Source organism: Hyperolius riggenbachi, chromosome 5 (assembly GCF_040937935.1).
Source record: "Hyperolius riggenbachi isolate aHypRig1 chromosome 5, aHypRig1.pri, whole genome shotgun sequence".
NCBI classification, from domain to species: Eukaryota; Metazoa; Chordata; class Amphibia; order Anura; family Hyperoliidae; genus Hyperolius; species Hyperolius riggenbachi.
In genome coordinates, this window is record NC_090650.1 from 381,608,197 (window position 1) to 381,629,170 (window position 20,974).

Consider the following 20,974-nt stretch of genomic DNA (forward strand, 5'->3'; position numbering starts at 1 on the left):
TAAGGTCTCTGCAGGAGAAACACAGGTACACTTGTTGACGAGGAGTAATATGATTGCTACTCCACAATAAAACTCTGATTAGTGAGTAACAGAGGCGTAACAATAGACCCTGCAAGGGATGCAACCGCAGGGGGGCCCAGAAGCCACAGGAGCCCCCTGTCCTGAAAGATTGACAACTGAGGGCAAGGAGAGAAAAAACTTTCTGCTCTCTGCACAATTGTTCTAATGACTGCATCTGCTCAGCCACTGATAATGAATCATACAAAGATTTGTAGACAGGCCCTAATCAGTGTGCAGGGGGAGGGGGCCCCATCCAAAGTGTTGCAGGGGGGCCCAGTGATGTCTAGTTGCGCCCCTGGTGAGTAATCAGCAATTTGTGGAATCAGGTCACTGTTGCACATTGGGGTGCCCAACTTAAAGGACAACTGAAGTGAGAGGGATATGGAGGCGGCCATATGTATCTCCTTTTAAACAATGCCATTTGTCAGGCTGTACTGCTGATCTTTCATGACATAGGCCTCAATTCACTAAGGTTTAGCAAACACTTTACCGAACGTTTGATAATTTACCTCATGGGTAAAATCTAATTTTGAATTCCCTTAGGTGTTATATATTTATCTAATGTTTTATTGATAAAACATTCAATAAATATGTAACACATTAGTGAATTCAAAATTAGACTTTAGCCAAGATTTAAATTATCAAACGTTCGGTAAAGTGTTTGATAAACCTTAGTGAATTGAGGCCATAGTGTCTGAATCAAACACCTGAAATAAGCATGTGGCAAATCCAGTTAAACTTCAGTCAAACATCTGATCTGTATGCTTGTTCAGGGTCTATGGCACATGTGTCGAACTCCAGGCCTGGAGGGCCAAATCCATGCCAGTGTTTAGGATGGACTGAGAAAGAGAGGAATGTGTTCTACCTGGTGGACCACACCTTTCCTGATTCAGACCCATCAATTCATTTGAGCTGTATGAAAAATGTGTGAGGATCTCGGCCCTCGTAGGACCGGTTTCACATACCTGCTCTATGGCTAAACGTATTAGAGGCAAAAGATCAGCATGACAGCCAGGCAATCTGCATGGTTTAGTAGAAAATAAAGATGGCAGACTCCTTATCCCTCTCACTTCAGGTGTCCTTTAAGATTTGGATTATTTCAAAGGCTATCCGTGAGTTTTAGTCTTACCTTAGCTATTGTGACGTTTCCTACATTGGTTGCAGGATTTGTATAGATGGTAAACATACGATCTGGGTCTCCTTCAGTGATGTAGTAAGTAATTGCAGAGCTTCCAGTTTGTGGTTGGTCGTCATCTTTGGCCCAGATTCTCTGCAGCATCTGCCCTATAGGTGCATCTTCCCTCACGGTTACATTTCCATACTGCAATCACAAAGGAGCACACCAGGTGAGATCACCTTCAGAAGGGAGGTTCAAGGAAGGCAAATTCGACAGCAGATTTTCAACCCAACGTGTAAACAACTTAAAGGGGCGTTCCATCTTGATTTAAAAATTCTGTGAGGTATATCAGTGCTACACAAGTCTTTTTGAAATGTAATGACTGTTATTGAGAATTTTCTTTCCATGTAGCCAGTTATGAATGTTTTGAACCATTCCTTTATGTGGTAAGCTCACAAGGGCAGGGCTCTCTCCCCCTTTAGTGTCTTGGAATTCATTATACATTTTATTAATCATGTTACCTTTATCACTGTCATTACCAATTCTGTATTGTGTATCGATTCTGTATTTTGTCAATAATTCTATATTTTGTATATTGGTGTGTCACAGGAGCCCTAGTGGCTGACCGCACTTCTAAACGGTGCCAGCGCACAGATCGTGCGAACTCTGGTCGCAGTCAATGCGCAGGAACCGTTAAGAATTAGCCGCAGACAACTCAGAAGGGAGCCTGTGAGACACGGGTAATTACAACGTCACCTACTGGTTCAGAGTAAACTGCCACCACCGCGGTTACCATGGGACCGTGGAGCCCACTAACTGACTGACTAGTCCTGCGAATAAAACGGTTAAACACACGGTATTCTGTCTAGCCAACAACAAACAAACAGTAGCGTATCTTCAGAGACCCGGGATCAGTTCTGCGTGTGCTGATAAGCAGGGTAGCGGACAGTGAATGACTTGGAGAAAGTCGTTTATTCACGCAATATAAATAATTAATATATACAGACAATTATTAAAATCACAATTATTAAGACAGTAATAGCCAGTATAAAAAATAAAAGAAGGGAGAAAAATACTTAGTTCCTGGAAAGATGTCCTTTTTGTGGGAGAACAGAGTTCTGGGTTTCAATTTGAGTTCAGAGTTCAGACCAGGTGGATGCCAGCATATCCTCAAGATGGCATCTGATGAATTCAAGATGTTTCAGTGTGGAGGACCCTGAGTTTGGGTCCTCTGCCATTCTTATGCCCCTGCTTCAGTAGGAGGGAGTGAGGGCGGGGAGCCATACACCCCCTTAGAAGATGAGATGAGCCCTCCCCTTGTCCTGGGGGCTAGAAATCATATCTACCCATATATGGGCTCTATCTCACAGAACCGTACAGGTCAGGGCAGATTTATTAACATTTTCAGGTCTGTCTCGATTTACCCAGCGCCCTGATACCAGACATGAGGGGTGGGACCCCTGTGGTATCATCAGGGCATTTTCAAACTGCCTAACTGGCAGTCCTTACCTCAGAATGTTCTGAAACTTCCTCAGAACCAGCACCGGGGCTCATGCTACACTTCCCCCACGTTTGGCGAAGCTGCCATCTCAGGAACCCCAGAAATATGACAGATCTGGGAAGTTATGGATTATGCTATGAGACTCAGGTTTATTCAGGATGTGTTCTAGCTGCTAACAGCTGACTTCCCTTTGATCTTTACCAGTGAGCAAGGTGTCAAGACCTCCCGGAGATTTGTAGCCTGCCTGGCTGCACCTAGGCATCCTGATCACCCCTTGGTTAATTAACATCTACATGAGATCAGCTAGGTGTCACCTTATACCTGATGGATGGGCCATCCGCACAGCTTGAAGCCAGGGACTCTCTGGGCCCAGGCTCATTAGCATATCAAAAGAGCCATCCAGCCTTTAGGATGGTGCTCTCTCTGCTAAGAAAAGGACTTCAGCTCCCCCTACACACTCAACCCAGATTGTATCGATTTGAAGCGCAATCGATGCAGGGAAAAGTGTGCGATCGCTTTTTCTTCACGGGCGGTTACAGGACGCGCCTGCGGCCCCGCAACCGTCCGTGACAGCCCTCCCTGGGGAGAAGGCAGATAGACATTCATCAGCAAGATGTGTGTCGTTGCCGCTAACCTGCGAGATCTGATCTAGTTCCCCGTTGGCGTTCTAGGGTCGGCTGCCCGCTGCGTGTCGGCCAACCTGGCTGACGGGTCTCGGGTTGCCGGTGCGGCGGGAAAACCTATTGGAGCCTGTGGCTCGGTTCCCCTGGACCGGTCGCGGTCTGCTACCCTCAGGGTTGACCCGACATGGACCGTTCTGGACAGGGCGTTTGCGCCACTGCAGTCGGACGTGGTGTCTGCCGGGACTGCTGACAACGCGCAGTGGGTTGGTTAGGTCAACAGCCAGCCCACGCGGGGTTCCCCTGCTAAGTGGCTGTGGACCTAAGGGAACCCCGCGGGAATCCCTGGACCTTCCCAGCTCCTGACAGACGGCACATGCCCTGCAGTAGTTTGCTACATCCCTGTTCATTCGGGGCCAATAAAACTGGTTCCGAATACCGGCAAGTGTCTTGCGGACACCCGAGTGCCCTGTCAGAGGATTACCATGTGCGGATTTCAGCACATGTCCCCTGAACGCACTCGGGACCACAAGCCATTTGGTATTCGCGTGGGATCTACCTGTAGGGGGCTGTACAGACTCACTGTACAGTCTCCCACCTTCCCAGTACACCTTGAAAGCGGCCCCGTCTGCGAGGGGCTCAGCGGCTTGCTGCCTGAGCACCTCCAGGCTTGGGTCACTTTGTAGTGCGGCTGAGAATACGGCGCTGTCAGTTTCAGCCAATTGGCTCATGTCACACGAGGCCAGCGGCTGAAAGGTCTCATCCCTGCGGTCAGAGGAGGGGGAGGAGGCCGGAACCCCCTCCACCTGTTCTGAGCTCGGGTTCTGAGCAGTGCAGCGGCGCGGTACTGCTAGCACAGGTACACTGTCAGAATGGCACAGACGGACATTACTCAAATCATCATTGCATGCAGTAATGACATTGACAGGTATAGACATTTTTTCATTACAGACAGGTTGTACAGTAAACTCAGGTACAGTTACAGCATCATCACAACAGACAGTCTGTACATCAAACTCAGGTGCCTTTGAAGCAGGCACTATTGAACCTAGTACCCTTGAACTGGGCACATTCAACCCACCTCCCCCTGATGCTCCCCCAAGTGTATAAAGTACCTGGTGGTGGGTGGAGAGTCCGTCTCCTTCCGTGAGCGACAAGGCGGTCGTGGCAGGTTCATAGTAGGACACAAGCTTGCCCAAATCAGTCCCCAGCAACACAGGGACTGGGAGATCCTTCATAACCCCAACAACCCTTTCTTGGATTCCTCCCACTCCCCAATCCAGCTTCACTGTCGCGTGGGCTATGTGAAAAAGGGTGCCCTCTACTCCAGTAAGGGCAAGGGATCGGCTGGAGCTGATGCTGTTCTTTGGCAAAAGATGTGAGTGAACTAACGTGATGTCAGCTCCGGTGTTTCGAAATCCGGTGACAACTTTGCCGTTCACTCTAACAAGTTGCTGCTGGTCGGTTCGGTCGCGGATTTCCTTTCCGCGGGCAAACAGGACAAAATCTGATGATCCAGGCTGTGGTTCGCTGGCGGGCTACCTCTGCTGTGGGTGAGGTGCAGGTGATGCAGATGATCCAGGTGCTGGTGGTGTCTGTCTCCGCTCCTGACAGTCGAATTTCATGTGTCCGGGCTGGCGGCAGTAGTGACAGGTGACCTCTCCAGGCGCTGCAGGCCTGGGTGCAGCAGCTGCGCTGGGTGGCCTCTGTGGCGGACGGCTCACAGGGGCAGGAGGGTCTGCCGAGGTATTGGGCTGACCTCCTCTCCAGCTGGATGGGACAGTTCTGCAGGTATCAGCCACCCGGGTAGTTGCAAAAGTCTCAGCAAGGTCTGCAGCGACAGTTGCTGAAGCCGGCCTGCGTTCTAGCACAAACTGGCGTACATCAGCAGGGCAAATGTTCAGAAATTGTTCCAGGACTATCAAGTCCTCCAGGACATCATAAGACCCTTTGGTGAGGCCTAGTGTCCACTGGCGGAGTGTGGTGAGCAAGCTGCTGGCCACATCTCGGTATGAATCAGAAGGCTTTTTCTGCCAGGCCCTGAACTTTTTCCGATAGGCTTCTGGCGTCAGCTGGTACTTAGTAATGATAGCGTCTTTTATAGCAGCATAATCATTATCCTTCTCCGCAGGCAATTCTGCGAAGGCATCAAGCGCTTTGTAGCGCAGCAAAGGTGTCAGATGTCTGGCCCACTGGTCTTGGGACAGACGATACTGACGGCATGCTTTTTCAAAAGACCGCAAAAACAAGTCAATGTCTGTGTCTTTTTCAATATTAGCAAATTTAAATTTTGCACTTACGGGTGGTGCAGCTCCTTCAGCAGGGAGGCTGGGCGGTGAACTCCGGCTGGCCTGTTGCACTTTTGCCATGTTTAGCTCATGCTGTCGTTGGCGTTCCCGCTCAGCGGCATCCCTCTCCGCGTGGCGTTCTGCGGCTGCAGCAGCAGCGGCTTGCCGTTCCCGTTCCTCCCGCATTTGGCGCTCCTCACGCATGTACTGCAGGTACTTGTCCAGGTCAGTGTCCATCAGCTTTTGTAATGCCTGCTGCATTAGCAGATCAGTACAAACGGACAGTCCAGTACTGGCCGGTTCCAGGCGAGTACTTTCAGAAACTCTGGGATTGGGGTCCACACTGACATTCTCCTGCGTAACTGTTGCAGCAGGGCCCGCAGGATGCTCAACCTCCGTATGCGCAGAATCTTCAGTCTCTGGTTCCCCTTGACTTGGGTCAGATGGGCTGGTATCCACTTCAGCGGACACCCCCGGCTCCCGCAGTTGCTGGGTATCCCATTGAAACAATTCCGTTACCAGGTCCCGTTGTGTCTTGCGGCCGACATCAATGCCTCTCTCTTGGCAAAGATTTTGCAGGTCCGCCAGGCACATTTTCTTGTAGTTCCCGGACATTTCCATGCCAAATAAAATAAAACTTTTGGGGAGGGGTACTGGCTACACAGTCTCTCTGTATATATAAAAAATATATTGCCTTCCAGCTACACCAACGAATTAGTTCGTTTCTCGATAGCGCTAGTGCTATCGTAGATACTTTCAGCACAACACAGATCCCACCGCTGCCACCACTGTCACAGGAGCCCTAGTGGCTGACCGCACTTAGCCTTCTAAACGGTGCCAGCGCACAGATCGTGCGAACTTTGGTCGCAGTCAATGCGCAGGAACCGTTAAGAATTAGCCGCAGACAACTCAGAAGGGAGCCTGTGAGACACGGGTAATTACAACGTCACCTACTGGTTCAGAGTAAACTGCCACCACCGCGGTTACCATGGGACCGTGGAGCCCACTAACTGACTGACTAGTCCTGCGAATAAAACGGTTAAACACACGGTATTCTGTCTAGCCAACAACAAACAAACAGTAGCGTATCTTCAGAGACCCGGGATCAGTTCTGCGTGTGCTGATAAGCAGGGTAGCGGACAGTGAATGACTTGGAGAAAGTCGTTTATTCACGCAATATAAATAATTAATATATACAGACAATTATTAAAATCACAATTATTAAGACAGTAATAGCCAGTATAAAAAATAAAAGAAGGGAGAAAAATACTTAGTTCCTGGAAAGATGTCCTTTTTGTGGGAAAACAGAGTTCTGGGTTTCAATTTGAGTTCAGAGTTCAGACCAGGTGGATGCCAGCATATCCTCAAGCTGGCATCTGATGAATTCAAGATGTTTCAGTGTGGAGGACCCTGAGTTTGGGTCCTCTGCCATTCTTATGCCCCTGCTTCAGTAGGAGGGAGTGAGGGCGGGGAGCCATACACCCCCTTAGAAGATGAGATGAGCCCTTCCCTTGTCCTGGGGGCTAGAAATCATATCTACCCATATATGGGCTCTATCTCACAGAACCGTACAGGTCAGGGCAGATTTATTAACATTTTCAGGTCTGTCTCGATTTACCCAGCGCCCTGATACCAGACATGAGGGGTGGGACCCCTGTGGTATCATCAGGGCATTTTCAAACTGCCTAACTGGCAGTCCTTACCTCAGAATGTTCTGAAACTTCCTCAGAACCAGCACCGGGGCTCATGCTACACTTCCCCCACGTTTGGCGAAGCTGCCATCTCAGGAACCCCAGAAATATGACAGATCTGGGAAGTTATGGATTATGCTATGAGACTCAGGTTTATTCAGGATGTGTTCTAGCTGCTAACAGCTGACTTCCCTTTGATCTTTACCAGTGAGCAAGGTGTCAAGACCTCCCGGAGATTTGTAGCCTGCCTGGCTGCACCTAGGCATCCTGATCACCCCTTGGTTAATTAACATCTACATGAGATCAGCTAGGTGTCACCTTATACCTGATGGATGGGCCATCCGCACAGCTTGAAGCCAGGGACTCTCTGGGCCCAGGCTCATTAGCATATCAAAAGAGCCATCCAGCCTTTAGGATGGTGCTCTCTCTGCTAAGAAAAGGACTTCAGCTCCCCCTACACACTCAACCCAGATTGTATCGATTTGAAGCGCAATCGATGCAGGGAAAAGTGTGCGATCGCTTTTTCTTCACGGGCGGTTACAGGACGCGCCTGCGGCCCCGCAACCGTCCGTGACAGCCCTCCCTGGGGAGAAGGCAGATAGACATTCATCAGCAAGATGTGTGTCGTTGCCGCTAACCTGCGAGATCTGATCTAGTTCCCCGTTGGCGTTCTAGGGTCGGCTGCCCGCTGCGTGTCGGCCAACCTGGCTGACGGGTCTCGGGTTGCCGGTGCGGCGGGAAAACCTATTGGAGCCTGTGGCTCGGTTCCCCTGGACCGGTCGCGGTCTGCTACCCTCAGGGTTGACCCGACATGGACCGTTCTGGACAGGGCGTTTGCGCCACTGCAGTCGGACGTGGTGTCTGCCGGGACTGCTGACAACGCGCAGTGGGTTGGTTAGGTCAACAGCCAGCCCACGCGGGGTTCCCCTGCTAAGTGGCTGTGGACCTAAGGGAACCCCGCGGGAATCCCTGGACCTTCCCAGCTCCTGACAGACGGCACATGCCCTGCAGTAGTTTGCTACATCCCTGTTCATTCGGGGCCAATAAAACTGGTTCCGAATACCGGCAAGTGTCTTGCGGACACCCGAGTGCCCTGTCAGAGGATTACCATGTGCGGATTTCAGCACATGTCCCCTGAACGCACTCGGGACCACAAGCCATTTGGTATTCGCGTGGGATCTACCTGTAGGGGGCTGTACAGACTCACTGTACAGTCTCCCACCTTCCCAGTACACCTTGAAAGCGGCCCCGTCTGCGAGGGGCTCAGCGGCTTGCTGCCTGAGCACCTCCAGGCTTGGGTCACTTTGTAGTGCGGCTGAGAATACGGCGCTGTCAGTTTCAGCCAATTGGCTCATGTCACACGAGGCCAGCGGCTGAAAGGTCTCATCCCTGCGGTCAGAGGAGGGGGAGGAGGCCGGAACCCCCTCCACCTGTTCTGAGCTCGGGTTCTGAGCAGTGCAGCGGCGCGGTACTGCTAGCACAGGTACACTGTCAGAATGGCACAGACGGACATTACTCAAATCATCATTGCATGCAGTAATGACATTGACAGGTATAGACATTTTTTCATTACAGACAGGTTGTACAGTAAACTCAGGTACAGTTACAGCATCATCACAACAGACAGTCTGTACATCAAACTCAGGTGCCTTTGAAGCAGGCACTATTGAACCTAGTACCCTTGAACTGGGCACATTCAACCCACCTCCCCCTGATGCTCCCCCAAGTGTATAAAGTACCTGGTGGTGGGTGGAGAGTCCGTCTCCTTCCGTGAGCGACAAGGCGGTCGTGGCAGGTTCATAGTAGGACACAAGCTTGCCCAAATCAGTCCCCAGCAACACAGGGACTGGGAGATCCTTCATAACCCCAACAACCCTTTCTTGGATTCCTCCCACTCCCCAATCCAGCTTCACTGTCGCGTGGGCTATGTGAAAAAGGGTGCCCTCTACTCCAGTAAGGGCAAGGGATCGGCTGGAGCTGATGCTGTTCTTTGGCAAAAGATGTGAGTGAACTAACGTGATGTCAGCTCCGGTGTTTCGAAATCCGGTGACAACTTTGCCGTTCACTCTAACAAGTTGCTGCTGGTCGGTTCGGTCGCGGATTTCCTTTCCGCGGGCAAACAGGACAAAATCTGATGATCCAGGCTGTGGTTCGCTGGCGGGCTACCTCTGCTGTGGGTGAGGTGCAGGTGATGCAGATGATCCAGGTGCTGGTGGTGTCTGTCTCCGCTCCTGACAGTCGAATTTCATGTGTCCGGGCTGGCGGCAGTAGTGACAGGTGACCTCTCCAGGCGCTGCAGGCCTGGGTGCAGCAGCTGCGCTGGGTGGCCTCTGTGGCGGACGGCTCACAGGGGCAGGAGGGTCTGCCGAGGTATTGGGCTGACCTCCTCTCCAGCTGGATGGGACAGTTCTGCAGGTATCAGCCACCCGGGTAGTTGCAAAAGTCTCAGCAAGGTCTGCAGCGACAGTTGCTGAAGCCGGCCTGCGTTCTAGCACAAACTGGCGTACATCAGCAGGGCAAATGTTCAGAAATTGTTCCAGGACTATCAAGTCCTCCAGGACATCATAAGACCCTTTGGTGAGGCCTAGTGTCCACTGGCGGAGTGTGGTGAGCAAGCTGCTGGCCACATCTCGGTATGAATCAGAAGGCTTTTTCTGCCAGGCCCTGAACTTTTTCCGATAGGCTTCTGGCGTCAGCTGGTACTTAGTAATGATAGCGTCTTTTATAGCAGCATAATCATTATCCTTCTCCGCAGGCAATTCTGCGAAGGCATCAAGCGCTTTGTAGCGCAGCAAAGGTGTCAGATGTCTGGCCCACTGGTCTTGGGACAGACGATACTGACGGCATGCTTTTTCAAAAGACCGCAAAAACAAGTCAATGTCTGTGTCTTTTTCAATATTAGCAAATTTAAATTTTGCACTTACGGGTGGTGCAGCTCCTTCAGCAGGGAGGCTGGGCGGTGAACTCCGGCTGGCCTGTTGCACTTTTGCCATGTTTAGCTCATGCTGTCGTTGGCGTTCCCGCTCAGCGGCATCCCTCTCCGCGTGGCGTTCTGCGGCTGCAGCAGCAGCGGCTTGCCGTTCCCGTTCCTCCCGCATTTGGCGCTCCTCACGCATGTACTGCAGGTACTTGTCCAGGTCAGTGTCCATCAGCTTTTGTAATGCCTGCTGCATTAGCAGATCAGTACAAACGGACAGTCCAGTACTGGCCGGTTCCAGGCGAGTACTTTCAGAAACTCTGGGATTGGGGTCCACACTGACATTCTCCTGCGTAACTGTTGCAGCAGGGCCCGCAGGATGCTCAACCTCCGTATGCGCAGAATCTTCAGTCTCTGGTTCCCCTTGACTTGGGTCAGATGGGCTGGTATCCACTTCAGCGGACACCCCCGGCTCCCGCAGTTGCTGGGTATCCCATTGAAACAATTCCGTTACCAGGTCCCGTTGTGTCTTGCGGCCGACATCAATGCCTCTCTCTTGGCAAAGATTTTGCAGGTCCGCCAGGCACATTTTCTTGTAGTTCCCGGACATTTCCATGCCAAATAAAATAAAACTTTTGGGGAGGGGTACTGGCTACACAGTCTCTCTGTATATATAAAAAATATATTGCCTTCCAGCTACACCAACGAATTAGTTCGTTTCTCGATAGCGCTAGTGCTATCGTAGATACTTTCAGCACAACACAGATCCCACCGCTGCCACCACTGTCACAGGAGCCCTAGTGGCTGACCGCACTTAGCCTTCTAAACGGTGCCAGCGCACAGATCGTGCGAACTTTGGTCGCAGTCAATGCGCAGGAACCGTTAAGAATTAGCCGCAGACAACTCAGAAGGGAGCCTGTGAGACACGGGTAATTACAACGTCACCTACTGGTTCAGAGTAAACTGCCACCACCGCGGTTACCATGGGACCGTGGAGCCCACTAACTGACTGACTAGTCCTGCGAATAAAACGGTTAAACACACGGTATTCTGTCTAGCCAACAACAAACAAACAGTAGCGTATCTTCAGAGACCCGGGATCAGTTCTGCGTGTGCTGATAAGCAGGGTAGCGGACAGTGAATGACTTGGAGAAAGTCGTTTATTCACGCAATATAAATAATTAATATATACAGACAATTATTAAAATCACAATTATTAAGACAGTAATAGCCAGTATAAAAAATAAAAGAAGGGAGAAAAATACTTAGTTCCTGGAAAGATGTCCTTTTTGTGGGAAAACAGAGTTCTGGGTTTCAATTTGAGTTCAGAGTTCAGACCAGGTGGATGCCAGCATATCCTCAAGCTGGCATCTGATGAATTCAAGATGTTTCAGTGTGGAGGACCCTGAGTTTGGGTCCTCTGCCATTCTTATGCCCCTGCTTCAGTAGGAGGGAGTGAGGGCGGGGAGCCATACACCCCCTTAGAAGATGAGATGAGCCCTTCCCTTGTCCTGGGGGCTAGAAATCATATCTACCCATATATGGGCTCTATCTCACAGAACCGTACAGGTCAGGGCAGATTTATTAACATTTTCAGGTCTGTCTCGATTTACCCAGCGCCCTGATACCAGACATGAGGGGTGGGACCCCTGTGGTATCATCAGGGCATTTTCAAACTGCCTAACTGGCAGTCCTTACCTCAGAATGTTCTGAAACTTCCTCAGAACCAGCACCGGGGCTCATGCTACACTTCCCCCACGTTTGGCGAAGCTGCCATCTCAGGAACCCCAGAAATATGACAGATCTGGGAAGTTATGGATTATGCTATGAGACTCAGGTTTATTCAGGATGTGTTCTAGCTGCTAACAGCTGACTTCCCTTTGATCTTTACCAGTGAGCAAGGTGTCAAGACCTCCCGGAGATTTGTAGCCTGCCTGGCTGCACCTAGGCATCCTGATCACCCCTTGGTTAATTAACATCTACATGAGATCAGCTAGGTGTCACCTTATACCTGATGGATGGGCCATCCGCACAGCTTGAAGCCAGGGACTCTCTGGGCCCAGGCTCATTAGCATATCAAAAGAGCCATCCAGCCTTTAGGATGGTGCTCTCTCTGCTAAGAAAAGGACTTCAGCTCCCCCTACACACTCAACCCAGATTGTATCGATTTGAAGCGCAATCGATGCAGGGAAAAGTGTGCGATCGCTTTTTCTTCACGGGCGGTTACAGGACGCGCCTGCGGCCCCGCAACCGTCCGTGACAGCCCTCCCTGGGGAGAAGGCAGATAGACATTCATCAGCAAGATGTGTGTCGTTGCCGCTAACCTGCGAGATCTGATCTAGTTCCCCGTTGGCGTTCTAGGGTCGGCTGCCCGCTGCGTGTCGGCCAACCTGGCTGACGGGTCTCGGGTTGCCGGTGCGGCGGGAAAACCTATTGGAGCCTGTGGCTCGGTTCCCCTGGACCGGTCGCGGTCTGCTACCCTCAGGGTTGACCCGACATGGACCGTTCTGGACAGGGCGTTTGCGCCACTGCAGTCGGACGTGGTGTCTGCCGGGACTGCTGACAACGCGCAGTGGGTTGGTTAGGTCAACAGCCAGCCCACGCGGGGTTCCCCTGCTAAGTGGCTGTGGACCTAAGGGAACCCCGCGGGAATCCCTGGACCTTCCCAGCTCCTGACAGACGGCACATGCCCTGCAGTAGTTTGCTACATCCCTGTTCATTCGGGGCCAATAAAACTGGTTCCGAATACCGGCAAGTGTCTTGCGGACACCCGAGTGCCCTGTCAGAGGATTACCATGTGCGGATTTCAGCACATGTCCCCTGAACGCACTCGGGACCACAAGCCATTTGGTATTCGCGTGGGATCTACCTGTAGGGGGCTGTACAGACTCACTGTACAGTCTCCCACCTTCCCAGTACACCTTGAAAGCGGCCCCGTCTGCGAGGGGCTCAGCGGCTTGCTGCCTGAGCACCTCCAGGCTTGGGTCACTTTGTAGTGCGGCTGAGAATACGGCGCTGTCAGTTTCAGCCAATTGGCTCATGTCACACGAGGCCAGCGGCTGAAAGGTCTCATCCCTGCGGTCAGAGGAGGGGGAGGAGGCCGGAACCCCCTCCACCTGTTCTGAGCTCGGGTTCTGAGCAGTGCAGCGGCGCGGTACTGCTAGCACAGGTACACTGTCAGAATGGCACAGACGGACATTACTCAAATCATCATTGCATGCAGTAATGACATTGACAGGTATAGACATTTTTTCATTACAGACAGGTTGTACAGTAAACTCAGGTACAGTTACAGCATCATCACAACAGACAGTCTGTACATCAAACTCAGGTGCCTTTGAAGCAGGCACTATTGAACCTAGTACCCTTGAACTGGGCACATTCAACCCACCTCCCCCTGATGCTCCCCCAAGTGTATAAAGTACCTGGTGGTGGGTGGAGAGTCCGTCTCCTTCCGTGAGCGACAAGGCGGTCGTGGCAGGTTCATAGTAGGACACAAGCTTGCCCAAATCAGTCCCCAGCAACACAGGGACTGGGAGATCCTTCATAACCCCAACAACCCTTTCTTGGATTCCTCCCACTCCCCAATCCAGCTTCACTGTCGCGTGGGCTATGTGAAAAAGGGTGCCCTCTACTCCAGTAAGGGCAAGGGATCGGCTGGAGCTGATGCTGTTCTTTGGCAAAAGATGTGAGTGAACTAACGTGATGTCAGCTCCGGTGTTTCGAAATCCGGTGACAACTTTGCCGTTCACTCTAACAAGTTGCTGCTGGTCGGTTCGGTCGCGGATTTCCTTTCCGCGGGCAAACAGGACAAAATCTGATGATCCAGGCTGTGGTTCGCTGGCGGGCTACCTCTGCTGTGGGTGAGGTGCAGGTGATGCAGATGATCCAGGTGCTGGTGGTGTCTGTCTCCGCTCCTGACAGTCGAATTTCATGTGTCCGGGCTGGCGGCAGTAGTGACAGGTGACCTCTCCAGGCGCTGCAGGCCTGGGTGCAGCAGCTGCGCTGGGTGGCCTCTGTGGCGGACGGCTCACAGGGGCAGGAGGGTCTGCCGAGGTATTGGGCTGACCTCCTCTCCAGCTGGATGGGACAGTTCTGCAGATATCAGCCACCCGGGTAGTTGCAAAAGTCTCAGCAAGGTCTGCAGCGACAGTTGCTGAAGCCGGCCTGCGTTCTAGCACAAACTGGCGTACATCAGCAGGGCAAATGTTCAGAAATTGTTCCAGGACTATCAAGTCCTCCAGGACATCATAAGACCCTTTGGTGAGGCCTAGTGTCCACTGGCGGAGTGTGGTGAGCAAGCTGCTGGCCACATCTCGGTATGAATCAGAAGGCTTTTTCTGCCAGGCCCTGAACTTTTTCCGATAGGCTTCTGGCGTCAGCTGGTACTTAGTAATGATAGCGTCTTTTATAGCAGCATAATCATTATCCTTCTCCGCAGGCAATTCTGCGAAGGCATCAAGCGCTTTGTAGCGCAGCAAAGGTGTCAGATGTCTGGCCCACTGGTCTTGGGACAGACGATACTGACGGCATGCTTTTTCAAAAGACCGCAAAAACAAGTCAATGTCTGTGTCTTTTTCAATATTAGCAAATTTAAATTTTGCACTTACGGGTGGTGCAGCTCCTTCAGCAGGGAGGCTGGGCGGTGAACTCCGGCTGGCCTGTTGCACTTTTGCCATGTTTAGCTCATGCTGTCGTTGGCGTTCCCGCTCAGCGGCATCCCTCTCCGCGTGGCGTTCTGCGGCTGCAGCAGCAGCGGCTTGCCGTTCCCGTTCCTCCCGCATTTGGCGCTCCTCACGCATGTACTGCAGGTACTTGTCCAGGTCAGTGTCCATCAGCTTTTGTAATGCCTGCTGCATTAGCAGATCAGTACAAACGGACAGTCCAGTACTGGCCGGTTCCAGGCGAGTACTTTCAGAAACTCTGGGATTGGGGTCCACACTGACATTCTCCTGCGTAACTGTTGCAGCAGGGCCCGCAGGATGCTCAACCTCCGTATGCGCAGAATCTTCAGTCTCTGGTTCCCCTTGACTTGGGTCAGATGGGCTGGTATCCACTTCAGCGGACACCCCCGGCTCCCGCAGTTGCTGGGTATCCCATTGAAACAATTCCGTTACCAGGTCCCGTTGTGTCTTGCGGCCGACATCAATGCCTCTCTCTTGGCAAAGATTTTGCAGGTCCGCCAGGCACATTTTCTTGTAGTTCCCGGACATTTCCATGCCAAATAAAATAAAACTTTTGGGGAGGGGTACTGGCTACACAGTCTCTCTGTATATATAAAAAATATATTGCCTTCCAGCTACACCAACGAATTAGTTCGTTTCTCGATAGCGCTAGTGCTATCGTAGATACTTTCAGCACAACACAGATCCCACCGCTGCCACCACTGTCACAGGAGCCCTAGTGGCTGACCGCACTTAGCCTTCTAAACGGTGCCAGCGCACAGATCGTGCGAACTTTGGTCGCAGTCAATGCGCAGGAACCGTTAAGAATTAGCCGCAGACAACTCAGAAGGGAGCCTGTGAGACACGGGTAATTACAACGTCACCTACTGGTTCAGAGTAAACTGCCACCACCGCGGTTACCATGGGACCGTGGAGCCCACTAACTGACTGACTAGTCCTGCGAATAAAACGGTTAAACACACGGTATTCTGTCTAGCCAACAACAAACAAACAGTAGCGTATCTTCAGAGACCCGGGATCAGTTCTGCGTGTGCTGATAAGCAGGGTAGCGGACAGTGAATGACTTGGAGAAAGTCGTTTATTCACGCAATATAAATAATTAATATATACAGACAATTATTAAAATCACAATTATTAAGACAGTAATAGCCAGTATAAAAAATAAAAGAAGGGAGAAAAATACTTAGTTCCTGGAAAGATGTCCTTTTTGTGGGAAAACAGAGTTCTGGGTTTCAATTTGAGTTCAGAGTTCAGACCAGGTGGATGCCAGCATATCCTCAAGCTGGCATCTGATGAATTCAAGATGTTTCAGTGTGGAGGACCCTGAGTTTGGGTCCTCTGCCATTCTTATGCCCCTGCTTCAGTAGGAGGGAGTGAGGGCGGGGAGCCATACACCCCCTTAGAAGATGAGATGAGCCCTTCCCTTGTCCTGGGGGCTAGAAATCATATCTACCCATATATGGGCTCTATCTCACAGAACCGTACAGGTCAGGGCAGATTTATTAACATTTTCAGGTCTGTCTCGATTTACCCAGCGCCCTGATACCAGACATGAGGGGTGGGACCCCTGTGGTATCATCAGGGCATTTTCAAACTGCCTAACTGGCAGTCCTTACCTCAGAATGTTCTGAAACTTCCTCAGAACCAGCACCGGGGCTCATGCTACACTTCCCCCACGTTTGGCGAAGCTGCCATCTCAGGAACCCCAGAAATATGACAGATCTGGGAAGTTATGGATTATGCTATGAGACTCAGGTTTATTCAGGATGTGTTCTAGCTGCTAACAGCTGACTTCCCTTTGATCTTTACCAGTGAGCAAGGTGTCAAGACCTCCCGGAGATTTGTAGCCTGCCTGGCTGCACCTAGGCATCCTGATCACCCCTTGGTTAATTAACATCTACATGAGATCAGCTAGGTGTCACCTTATACCTGATGGATGGGCCATCCGCACAGCTTGAAGCCAGGGACTCTCTGGGCCCAGGCTCATTAGCATATCAAAAGAGCCATCCAGCCTTTAGGATGGTGCTCTCTCTGCTAAGAAAAGGACTTCAGCTCCCCCTACACACTCAACCCAGATTGTATCGATTTGAAGCGCAATCGATGCAGGGAATCGAGTGCGATCGCTTTTTCTTCACGGGCGGTTACAGGACGCGCCTGCGGCCCCGCAACCGTCTGTGACATGGTGTATTCCAATTGTCTGTATTACTATATACCCCATGTTTGTTTCTTACTTTGTACAGCGCCACTGGATATGTTGGCGCTTTATAAATCTATAATAATAATGTCTAAAAAGGACTTGCATGCTCAGAGACGTTTTTTCCACTGATCCCTTGAGAAACAGAGCACTTTTGAGCCATACAGACATGTCACCAGTTTCCATTTCCAGGCTACTGACACATCTATTGCTATCTGGGGGGGGGGGGGTAGGAAGGGGGGGCAGGAGAGTAGAATAATGCAATCAGGGGTTGCTTGAGTTTTGGGGATTGCTAAAGATCCAGCATGCCATTGTGTGGCTGCTGGCAGGGTCGGATTTACCATAAGGCACTGTAGGCACATGCCTACAGGCACCTGATGTTAGAAAGGTGGCACCCTCCCCAACACCTCCCTCCTTCTCCCTCCTTCCCTGGCAGAGTCCTGATGAGAGGTTACTCACCCTGCTCTAAGCATTCCACTGACGAGATCTCCCTTCAGTCGGGGGCACCTCTAGCTACTTAATAGTGAGGATAGCTCTGGATACCTAATACTAATAGTCACCAGTAGCTACTTATGACGGGCAAGGGAAGTAAGGGAGAAGTGACAGCTGGGCCACCCAGCACACTGGTGGTGCGGTTCGGTGGAGGTTTGTAGGTTCATAGAAGGCGAAGTCTAGGGTGCCAAGTTATCTGTGCCTATAGGCTCCTGTGAGGTAAATCCGGGCCTGGCTGCTGGCATTGTGTGGCTGATAAAGTGTTTTGAGGGTACTAGCCCGCTTCCTTAAGTTAGTTCATCAAACAAATTTCAACAAGTTTTTTTTCTTTTTATAGTGGTTGTTATATAAACTGTATATAATGTTGTAAGACCTGCCTCTCCTATAAAATTGTAAGCTTTTAGCTGGATCCTATATATGGAGCGACTCCACCCTTGTTGATTATCTTAGTCTGAACCTCCGAAGGAGGTTTCAGTTTATAGTCTTGGTACAAAAACTATAGACACCCCGAGGAGAGTGAACGTCCAGTCCCTGTACACAGACCTGGAAAACCAAGCGAGGACAATTATACTCCCACAGGCTTATACGGTGGTTGCAAGGATTTGCAACCCACTTTTGTGAGTGTAAACTTACATCCCTAGTACAGCTTTACCAGTTTACTTATCATACTGCACCATCGGGCTCCTGGTCTGTCTTCCATTCCTAGGGTTACACAGAGCCACAGTAAAAATCTACACTATAGACTGTACAAAGATAGTTCATAAAGTTGACATAGTGAACAATCGCCACTGATTTCCTGGATTAACGGAGCCCCTGTTCAGGGCTTTGTGGGTTTCACGCACAACTTCATTGACTGGAAACCATATATTGTTCTTGTCAAAATTCAAGTCCCCAGTGTTTGATACCCCAATATGCCATGAAATGTAGTTTGAGAAGTTAGATAGAGGCGAAGTGAATAAATATGCCTAAATGTACACTAAAGTAATTCATGACACACAGCGTTTGATAAAATACTCACGTCAAGCCTATAAAATATCGGGATGTGGTCGTTGATGTCAATAACATTAACCACCACCCAACAAATGGTACTTAGCCCTGAAAAATAGAAAATAATGGGAAACACACGTTAAAGAGAGGCTCCGCTTTGAATGAAAATTGCCATAAATCAGTGCTTCAGAAGAATTTTTTTGCATTTAAATGTTATTAAAAAAATTCCTTTCTACTTTAGTCGCATAGAGCTATGAATTTTTATAAACTGACTGGGGTGACATTGCTCTTCTTTGCCAATCTAGAATTAAGAGTATTTTGTGGAGTATGGACTGACTAGAAACTTCTGATCTAAGTTCTCAGTCCCACTAAAGCAAATAACTCACTATTTTCTTTGCGATTCCCAGAGCGATTGAGATTAGGCCCTTAGTGCTTTGCATGGCGATTCACTGCTGTGGAACCATCCCCAAAGGGTTCCATTGGTGCATCGCTTTACCAATCACCAGGGTACAGTAAAACTAATGGAAACGGCAGCAGCCATTTCCATTAATGCGATCCAATTGTGTTGCAATTTTGGGCCGAGTGCAATCGTTGTCCTGACGCTTTTAGGATGCGATTGAGCTCTACTATACTGAGTATAGTAGCTCAATCGCACAGTGGAAATTGAATTTGAAAAGCGATTGCGAACGTGATTGTGATCGTATTTCATAGTCGAAAAGAGACCTAAGTGCTGAGGGGGACCCCTGGACTGAGCTGTACATAGTAGAGGCTTGTAAGGCCTGGTTCACACTGCACGGATCTGTGGAAAAACTGATCCGTGGAACGGATCAGCTTTTAAAAGGCATCAGTTTTTCATCCGATGCGATGTGTCTGTTGATCCGGAAAAATTGCTCCCACCCCAAACTTGCAGCGGAACTGATCCATTCTAACAGCAATGTGAATGGATCGTATTGATTAACACAGGATCTGTTGACATCCGTTAGGATTTGGTCCAGTTCCTCTAAATGGACAATTTTTAATGCCAGTGTGAAGCCGGCCTTACTCATTTTCCAAACCTGGATCAAGCCATTGGGCCTGATTCACTAACCGGTGCTAACCTAGTTAGCACGCCTAAAGGCTTTGGGCATGCTAGCTAGGGTGCTAAGTAGTTAGCACGCACCAAGCTGAATCAGATCCCGTACAAAGTACAGCGCACGAAACGTTGCATCGGGTGCGACGAAAACGGCGCATCCAATAATGCGTATAACGGCGCATTAGGTGCGCCCTAAACGTCACACCCATGCGCCGTTTAGGGCGCATCCTATGCGCCGTTATAGGTGCATCGGGTGCTCCGTTTTCGTTGCACCCGATGCAACGTTTCGCGTGCACCGGCCTTTTTAGGCCTGACAAGGGGATTTTCACAAGCGTGCTAACAGTTAGTACCACGTTGTGAATCAAGCCATTGAGTAGCAGCAGAGTTGGGCTCTTCCATATGACAGTCTTTATTAGGGGAAGTCGGAAATGCCGATTTCAGATTCTGTAGAAATACCAATTTCCGCCAATTCCGATTACAGGTTCTGCTGATTTCTGATTTCAGAGTAATCTTATTTTGTCATTATTTGCATTCTCTATTTGTCCGAATACTTTCGAGTTGAATCAGAAGTATTGGACCAATCAGAGAATGCAGAATACCATGAAAATGTCAGGCCAAGCACAAGACTTAGAAATACTTGGAAGTATCCGATTCTTGTGATTGGTCTAAAATTACTGCAGCAATCCGATGTTCATTGAAAAATTCTGCATTCTCTGATTAGTCCAATGCTTCTGAGATCTGTGACTGGGCTATATGAGTGCGGTAAATTGGATTTCATCACAAATCTGATTTCTGTTTTCAGATTTCCAGGTTTTGATCAGAAATGCGGAAATTTCAATTCCATGGAATCCAAATAGGCATCCCTAGTCTTTACTGAAATTTTTTTCACACTAGGAGTGAGTAGTGGTTATGTAGGGCCGGTCCACATTAGGCATGTTTGCAGAACGAAGGCCGCGGTCCGTGGTCCGGGTTTGAACACAAACGGATCGTTTTTACAAAATACTAACAAATTGCAGCATACGTTTGTAGTCCGGATCCAGGGTTCGGGAGGGGGCCAATATGCTGGAAGGGGGCAGTGGGCACAGTAGCGGGGAAGGGGGTTGGACGCCCTCTCCCTCACCTGGGTGCCCTTTTCCCCGCTCCCCATCCTGCTAGTTTCTTTTAAAATCATTATACAATCATTGTAGCAGCAAGCAGCGAGCAGGGAACTTACTCACTTCCTCGTTCCACCTCTTGCCACGTCACTTCCTGCAATGCCGCTCAATAAAGTACAGAGGGCGGCATTGCAGGAAGTGATGCAGCCAGCAGTGGAATGCAAGGAAGTGAGTAAGTTCCCCGCTTGCTGCTACA

At 50.2% G+C, this 20,974-nt stretch overlaps 1 protein-coding gene across 1 annotated transcript in view; it reads right to left on the minus strand.

The window, feature by feature from the left end:
• The window catches only part of CDH17 (cadherin 17), a 129,222-nt gene that overhangs the window by 30,010 nt on the left and 78,238 nt on the right, over positions 1 to 20,974 (minus strand). Inside the window, exons 10-11 of the mRNA XM_068237661.1 lie at positions 18,584 to 18,660; positions 1,190 to 1,381 (exon numbers count right to left, since the gene is read on the minus strand). Of these exons, the coding sequence (XP_068093762.1) occupies positions 1,190 to 1,381; positions 18,584 to 18,660 (269 nt within the window). The remainder of the gene's footprint in view (positions 1 to 1,189; positions 1,382 to 18,583; positions 18,661 to 20,974) is intronic.